The sequence below is a fragment of the Eurypyga helias genome, unplaced genomic scaffold, assembly GCF_000690775.1.
Source record: "Eurypyga helias isolate BGI_N326 unplaced genomic scaffold, ASM69077v1 scaffold8310, whole genome shotgun sequence".
NCBI classification, from domain to species: Eukaryota; Metazoa; Chordata; class Aves; order Eurypygiformes; family Eurypygidae; genus Eurypyga; species Eurypyga helias.
This window is the reverse complement of record NW_010223755.1, coordinates 75,128-83,478: the sequence shown is the minus strand read 5'-3', so window position 1 is coordinate 83,478 and position 8,351 is coordinate 75,128. Positions and strand designations below refer to the sequence as shown.

The 8,351-nt window shown below is 53.0% G+C and overlaps 1 protein-coding gene across 1 annotated transcript in view; it reads left to right on the top strand.

The window, feature by feature from the left end:
• The window catches only part of MGAT5B (mannosyl (alpha-1,6-)-glycoprotein beta-1,6-N-acetyl-glucosaminyltransferase, isozyme B), a 31,764-nt gene that overhangs the window by 2,224 nt on the left and 21,189 nt on the right, over positions 1 to 8,351 (top strand). The window contains exons 4-6 of the mRNA XM_010151417.1: positions 870 to 1,040; positions 1,867 to 2,031; positions 2,690 to 2,859. Coding sequence (XP_010149719.1) covers positions 870 to 1,040; positions 1,867 to 2,031; positions 2,690 to 2,859 — 506 coding nt within the window. The remainder of the gene's footprint in view (positions 1 to 869; positions 1,041 to 1,866; positions 2,032 to 2,689; positions 2,860 to 8,351) is intronic.

The window sequence follows — 8,351 nt, the reverse complement described above, 5'->3', positions numbered from 1 at the left end:
CGTTAAGGTGGCCAGGACCTCCATCTCAAATAGGATGTCCCAGCCTGCTCTTTACACCTGAATGCAGCCTGGCATTTGGCCCGGACCATGATTGCTTTTTCAGAGAGCATATTTACATAAACTAATTAAAAGCATCTCCCTCTTCCCTCCCCTTCCCAGCCTCCTGCTCCAAGCTCAGGCTTCTGCAGGGCTGAGTCTCCCTGAAAAGATGTTGAAGGGTATATTAAAATGATACTGGGGGTTGTATTTTCCTATTCCCCTGGTGCTAGGCACCGTTTCCTTCCGAAGTTTGAGTAAATTCTGAATGTAATTTAATTGTGGAAGGCTGTAATTCGATCTCCTGTCCGTGTGATTGCTGTGTTTTACATATTGGGTGCAGAGACCTGTCTCCCTGGTAGATTTGTTTTTGTAGTTGAATTAAGAAGAGGCTGGAAAGAGCCCTTGCAGGGGATGATAAATCGGTGCAGCAGTCACTGGTTATTCTCCTTCATGTGAAATCATCCTCAGGGACCACTGGTGGATCTGTCTCCTTGCCCCGCTGTGCCAGAGGCGATGAGATGAGCAGCTCAGTTCACTCTTCAGCAAAGCTAGAGAGAAGAAAACCCTCTAGTGTATCATTGCCTAGGGATTAATGGCTGTGTCCCTGGGGAACCCAGGGAGCCCCCAGCAAACCCTCCTGGCTCTTTCTCTGTCCCATGTGCCCTGGAGGCACTGGGTGCGTGTTATCCACCCCCTGCCCTTTATTTCTAGCTCCCAGGTAGAGAAAGGTGATAGAGAACAGAGGTTGCCCATAGCTAGGGCAGCTTGCAGGGCTGCTGTGTCCCCCCCAGGCCTGAGGATGATCCCCATGTTTTTTTACCCCCTCGCAGTGGATGAGGGCCAGGTGGACCTCCGACCCCTGCTATGCGTTTTTTGGCGTGGATGGCACCGAGTGCTCATTCCTCATCTACCTCAGTGAAGTTGAGTGGTTCTGCCCTCCCCTGCCATGGAGAAACCAGACGGCAGCTTTGCCTTCCCCTCCGCCGCTGCCCCGGGTGCAGGTAAGATGGGGGCAGCCTGCGTGCTGCTGGTCACGGGGGACCGGGGGGAGGTGATCGCTTCAAGGCTGCTGGGAATCAGTGCTCCCAGTGTCAGCAGGGCCATGATGCCTCACTTGAGTTTTCATAGAATCATAGGGTCGGGTTGGAAGGGACCTCTAAAGGTCATCTAGTCCACCCTCCTGCCATGAGCAGGGACACCTTCCACTAGACCAGGTTGCTCAGAGCCCCGCCCAGCCGGACCTTGAATGTTTTCAGGGATGGGGCATCTCCCACCTCTCTGGGCAACCTGTGTCAGCGGATTATAGCTGACATCATAAAAAAAAATTATTCCTTATCTACTCTAAATCTGCCCTCTTTTATTTTAAAGCCATTACACCTTGTCCCATCACAACAGGCCCTATTAACAAGTCTGTCCCCATCTCTCTTGTAGGCTGCCTTTAAGTACTGAAAGGCCCCAAGAAGGACTCCCCAGAGCCTTCTCTTCTGCAGGCTGAACAACCCCAACTCTCTCAGCCTGTCCCTATAGGAGGTGTTCCATCCCTCTGATAATTTTTCATGGCCCTGCTCTGGACCCGCTCCAGCAGGTCCATGTCTTCCCTGTAACGAGGAGTCTGGGGTGTCACAAGATGCTCTGGGTGCAGCGGGGCCCCTGGGATTTGGTGCATTAAGCAGAGGAGCTCTGGTATCAGATCTGGTGGCACCAGGGGACCTGTCCATCCAGGAAGGACACACAGCACCTCAGCTGCGGTGGGCAAACCCCCATGGAAACCCAGGGGCTCCTCTCATGGCTGCTACACTCAAAATGCAGAGCGTGTTCCTCTCCTAGGCAGCTTTCCAGAGTGACCTGGCTCATCTCCTGGACCTGATCGGCACGGGCAAGGAGTCCCTCAGCTTCATGAAGAAGAGGATCCGGCACTTGGCCCAGCAGTGGCTGCGGGCAGCTCGGCGCCTCGAGCAGAAGCTGAAGGGCCGGCAAAGGGACCAGAAACACGTATGAGCAAATTGCACAGTGGGGTCGTGGTGGGGAGAGGGAAAAGCTGAGCCCTTGTGGACATGGGGAGCAGAGGCAGCTGGGATGTGAATGAAGTGGGAGTAAAATTCATTGATGGAAGCACATGGGTCTGCAGGGTTGGTCTGTGGTCCACGGGGGTGACTGCACACATTTGGGATGTCACAGAACTGGTATTGCTGAACAATGGGGTGAATTTTGCAGATGGGTCCTGGTGGATGGGACACAGCGTTCAGCCAGCAGCCAGTCATCAGGAGCTGGCAGGAAGTCTGGAATATCTCCTCTATGGAGGTGACGAGGTTGCTGGCCTTCCCGTTTGTATTTTTGTGGTGCCCTGCCCTTCAGTCCCAGTGTGCTGGGAGATCCGGCTCTGATCCCCAGGATGGACTGTGATGTACATCGGGAACATGAACTTGCTCCCAAGATACAGAGTGACAGTTGATGGGAGCTGGTAGCCTCTGCCTATTGGGTCTTTACTAATTGGACATAGATCGCTTGTCTTTACACCTGACTGACTTCCCTGAGTAATTACAGTGTGAAAAAGGAGCTGGAGGGAGTTAGGGACAGTAATTCATTTTGGACTGGAAAATCCAAATTGTTCCCTTCCCCCAGCAGTGAGCCCCTCTCCTTGTCTCTCCAGATCTTGATCCATATCGGCTTCCTGACAGAGGAGTCAGGGGATGTTTTCAGTCCGCGGGTGCTGAAGGGGGGCCCACTGGGCGAGATGGTGCAGTGGGCTGACATCCTGGCTGTCCTCTTCCTCCTGGGCCACAGCCTGAGGGTCACGGTGTCCCTGAAGGAGCTGCAGAGGTGGGTGTTGCGGTGCTATCGGTGCATGATCCCCCCCCAGGAGGATCTCCTTGCCACGTGTGTGGGTTGCATCAAGGTTTTGCATGAAAGCACAACGTCTCCAAAGGCTCGGGAGGGGGTGTGTGCTTTCCTCCCGCATGCATCTCGGGCGGCAGCGGTGGTGTACTGGTGTAAGCGTTGCGTGGGTGCAGACCACCAGCATCATGTCTAGGATCAATCATATCCCTTCTGTATCAAAGGAAAGTGGGAAGGACTGGTGCAAATTCAGGCTTTGCATGAGGCTGTTGTGGGGATGTCTGGGGCAGGACTCTGCCCTTGGGTCCCGGTGCTGGATTTGAGCAGCATTAGTCCCCTGTGGTCAGCATACAGCATCAGCCATGTCCCCTGATGCCTGCCTAGAGCTGGGTATGGGAAAGGCTCTCTTTTATCCCCCATTCCCCAGGGATGCTGTCTGCGGGTCTGGTGGCCATGTGGCTGCAGGATGCAGGTGTCCTGCAGATCGCTGGCTCTTCCCACCACGCGTGGCAGCCCTCAACCCCCATGGCTTCACTGGCATTGTTTGCGCAGTGACTGTACTCCCTTCCCTGAGGTAGGCAGCTAGGGTGGCTGCCAAAAATTACCTGTATCCTTTGCAGGGGGGTGGCAGCCACCAAGGAGTCATCCTTATATGGTGCTGGTGGTGGCTTCAAGATCTGCAAGGGAACTTGCCACTGCTGGGGCCCTTCCCACAGAAGGGTGGGCTTTTTCTGTCATGGGATTTGGAGTAATGCAGGGGTGAGAGTGTGCAAACAACGATGCCAGGCCACCCTACAAGTGTGTCTAGACAGCACCCTGTCTCCAAGAGGGACCAGCATTAGATGGAAAAAGTAAGAGGGAGAAGATAACCGTGTGTCATGTTCCTCTCCGCTGATGCTGTTCTGTTATTACCAGCCTGACGCTGCTGCCTCCTGCAATCTCACAAGGTTTCCTCACCTCCTACGAGACATCTCAAGTAGAGGGCAAGTGCAAGGGAACATGCAAATTAGGATGGGTTATAAATTGGGAAAAGCCTGAAACTGCCTCAGGGACTGGGCAGGTTTTGGGTGATGCTAAGCCAGCATCGTCCACATATGAGCCATGCTGAAAAGAGAGTGAAAAAACCACAACAAACCTGGAAAAAAAAAAACAAACCACCAACAAAAAGTCCAAGCTAGCCCCTGCAGCATTCAGAATTGATGAACGGAATTAGTTCCCAACTAATTAACTCAAAAAAAAAAAAAAAAAATCCTGGTCCTCATGCAAAAGGCAGCAGCTTCTCAAAGGAGCGGGCATGCATCACGGCGATCTCCGCGTGGCAGGCTGAGCTAAACTGACGTGCTAAATAATATCCGTGTACTCGAGGATGAAAGAAGTTAATGGCTGGGAGGGTTGTGCTGTTGTTTTGTGGTTCTTGTTTGTGTTTTTTAATGAAGAGCCTCACGGGAGTTATTTAACGAGGGGAAGGAGCTGGCTGAGTCTTACGGGGGTTTTGCAGCATCCTCTGCGAGTGACTCTGGAGAGAGCTGCGTGGCTGCCTCTAATATTTCACCCTTCTCAGAAGTGCAGGAGCTTTGATTTCAGTTGGCAGTGATGAGACCTTCTTTTCTGATGTGGATTTGGACGGTCCCCTGGAATGGCAGCTCTGTCTTGTCCCCTTTGTAGCTGCGATGGGAAGCGAGTGAGCTGGGCTGGGGCTGCACATCTTGCACTTCTCTCTGTTCCAGTGACAGAGACCGTCCCCACCTCCCCGAGCGCATGCCCTGTGCCTGGCTTCGATGACATTTTAATTGCTGATCACCCGTGTTATGCGTCCACCTCTACACTGATGGCGCTGGGGCGAGCGGAGGGAGGACCTGCGGGTGTAGCTGGGTCTCCTCTGTCCCTTTGGAGACCGAGCCCAGTGTTTGCTGGGACTCTCGCAGCCCTTCAAGAGATGGGTTAACACTGGTGCTGGAGGGGGAGCAGAGGGCTGAGCTGTGCCAAGCATCCTGCTCTGTGCTTGCAGACCTCTCAGCCAGGTCCCTGCTCTCGGGCTCGTACGGCATTAGTGGTGTTCTGAGGTGTGCTGGGATCGGTCTTCTCCCGACCTTGAGCAAGCAGAAGGCTTAGCAGAGCACGTGTAATTAATCCTGAGTTGTGCTAATAGTTAATCTTGGGAGGCTGCAGCTTTGGTTGGGGGTTGGTACGCAGAGAGCCGAGGGATAGGTGAGGGTCTGGAACAAGGGTGTGGGGATGAAGCAAAGCTAAAGTCATGTCGCCATGGAAGGGTCAACCTAAGTGATTTCTTATCCTTCCTGGCCCCGTGTAACCTCCTGTAGCAGCAAAGCTTTGCTCCGCTGTAGACCAGGGCTAAACTTGTCCTCTCCCATCCCGGGTGTCTCTTGCAGGAGTGCCTGGCACCAGCGTTGGGATGGGTTTGGGGGTATTTTGCTTCAGTAAAGTGAAATTTTGAGTCCACATCTTTATTTTTCTTTGGCACCCCCTGCTCCTTTCATGGCTCATAGCTGTAGCTGCTCCAGCCCAGCATGGCCTTCACAGAGCAAAAGTTGGTGCCTATAAATTATTCAGCATGCAATAACCTCTCTCCTGGTTTGTTTTTTGTCTCTTCAAATTTCTGAGCTGATGTTTCTACGCGTATTGATCATTGGCAAGGGATCACTGGAAGGTCTGCGTGTGTACACTTCAGCTGGTAGTTATCTGAGAGCTGTTCATTATTAGCATCTATATTGATTGCAATGCAGCAGTGCCCGCTGCTCGGGATTGGATCTGAAATGCTGGGCATCAGGCAAAAACGGAGGAAAAGTAAGTCCCTGGTCCAGAAAACTGGTGATGGAAGGCTGGGGGTGAAAACAAGTTGGGAGTGTGTCTGTGTTGTGCTGGGCATCTCACCTGACCCCAGTTTGGGGGACCAGTGCGAATCTGGAGTGAAGTGAAGGAGCTCTGGGGATGTGCAGGCTTGCTCCACGGCTCACCTCGGCACCCTCCAAGTACCCGTGTGAGGCCTGAGCTTGGCACGGCTGACCTCAGCATGATTGAGCTCAGCCCTGCTTTTCCAGGGCTAGCTTATTTTTACCCACTGCAGACCTTAAAAACCTGTGGATGCTGCTGCTGTCTCCTACCGGAGGTGAATTTTTCTCCCGTAGTCAAACTGAGTGCAGGTGTTTGATCTCTCTTGCATTTCCCGGTGAATTTGCGAGCTGCTTCTGATGTGTCTTGACAGGCAAGGGGTGAAGCACAGGATTATCTGGTGGGTGGTGCAAAGCATCGCTGGGCACGTGCAGCTCCCCAGCAGGAAAGCAAAGCGTCGAGCTGGACCCAGGGAGCTGGGAGTTGTTTTCCATGGGAGGTTTGTGCCGGGTGGGTCGGGGCAGCGGAGGGAGCTGGCAGCATTTTGAGCCTTGTCTTGAAGCAGGGAAGGAGGAAAGATCCCAAATCTGAATACAAACACTTGATTCTTGCTGAAGACCCCTTGTGCTGCTTCAGTAGCCCAAATGTGTTTTCAGGGAAGTGAGAATCGAGGCTGGTGTGTGTGTTGCTTGGTAGGGGAGGAGTGTGAAGTGCCTGAAAGACCTGAGCAGGGTTCTTAATGAGGTGGCTTAGAAGAAGTTGTTGGAAAATTACAAGCAGTGCCATTGGAGCGATGGCTGTGCCAGTGCAAAGGCCTCAATAAGCCGAGCCTCTTCCTCTGGAGCTCCCATGCCGCCGGGACAGGCGGAGAGGGATGCTTTTGGCCTCTCCATGCCCGAGAAGGGGCACTGTGGGGACGTCTGGGTCCCACCCCCATCCTGAGGTCATGGTGGGGACGGTCATGTCTGCGTCTCCAGCTGCTGTTGCAGGGCTAAGGGAGGGACTTGAGGAGACGGGGGTGCAGTACTGTGGGCTGCTGGAGACATGGGGGGGAATTCATCTTGACGATGCTGAATGGTGCTTTTTGCAATGGCCCCCTTGAAAATAACTGCTCATAAGGCAGGACGGAAAGTCGAAGAAAACAGGATTTGATGCCTTGTGGGTTCAAAGTGTTCTTGAGGTCCCTCAAGAACACTTTCCAAAGTGTTCTCAGAGTTTAATTGCTCCAGTGTCAAGTTGTGGACTCCTTATATGAGCCCTGGCAAGGCACTTAATTGTAAGCACGTGCTTGTATCCCGTGCTGGGAGCCCTTTCCCTGCCGAGCTGCAGCAGTGAGCAGCAGTGGGGCCGGCATTGCGGCAGGGCCAGCACTGCGTCGGGATGAGGCTCAGCTCCCGCTGCTGCCGCTCTGCTCTCATTGCCTGGCACATACTTAATCATAGCTGTTATTTTCCTGCGCTTCCCAGTCACTGAGGTGTATTCAGGCTGCAAGAGGGCTGTTCAAATGGAAATGTAATGTCCAGACGAAGGCATTTCTAATTATTTCCTGGCAGATAAAAGCCATCTTTCTGTCTTGCATCTGTTCACATGAAAACTCGTGCAGTGCCCAGGCTCCAGACTTCACCTTCCCTCAGCAGCTGGCAAATACAGTCCCGACCTTGTGCGGACAAGCCAGGAATTGCTCATGGAAGCAGCCAGAAGTGACCAGTTGTGTGCGGTCCTGATAGAGCCACGTGGCATAGCCGTGGGGATTTATCAGCTCCGCATTGGTCAGCCTTTAATGTGGCATCAGATGTTCCCATTACTTTTGAGACCAAGTGTTTCTGTAAGCTCTCAGGGTTATAGTGTTGTTCTTTTTCTGCTGGCCAGGCTTTGATGTTTGCGCTGGGACACTGCTGCGTATGGGGCGCTGCAGGCTCTGGAAAGGCTGGATGTTTGGTTACAGGTCTCGGTGGGAGCTGAAGATGATGCCGCTGTGGTTACTTGGCCCCTGTAAAGACAGAGGTGATGAAGACTGAACCAAGGGGTTACACAAATCCTGGACATGCCACTGTCAGTCTGAGCTTTATTGGATTCTCCAGTCCATAGTTTAATCAGGACACGTTTCCAGCAGACATATCTTAGCTGATGGGGGGTAACCAGGGGTCTGGGATGTTAGTGGGTAGAAATCAGCTTTGCTGTAGTGGTGTCCATGAAGATTTGGCCAGAAGAAGACCCTTAATTTTGAGCTGTTGGGCCAGTCTGTCCAGATGCTGCAAACACATGAATGCTCAGCTTCTGCTGTACCCAGAGGAGCCCAAGCATTTGTTTCCCTTTCTTGGGAAGTTTCTTCATTATTTGCTAAATTTCTGACTGGAAAGAGCTGTTTCTTCTGGCACCCTCCTGCAGGGTCTGACTCTTGCCTGCCTGGAGGGTGAGTCTTGCTGATGGTCGGTGGGTCGGATGGTGGATGGCGAATCCCATCACCTCCCTGGCTCCTCCTCCCCTCTTCCAGTCAGGTACAGCTGCTTCTTGCAGAGTTTCAGCCAAGTAGTTCTGCAGTTGAAAGCTGGGTGCACTGAAACAAGACTGCAAAAGCTGCTCCCTTTAATTATAACAGCTTCCTGGCACCCCGAGGAGGCGGCTAG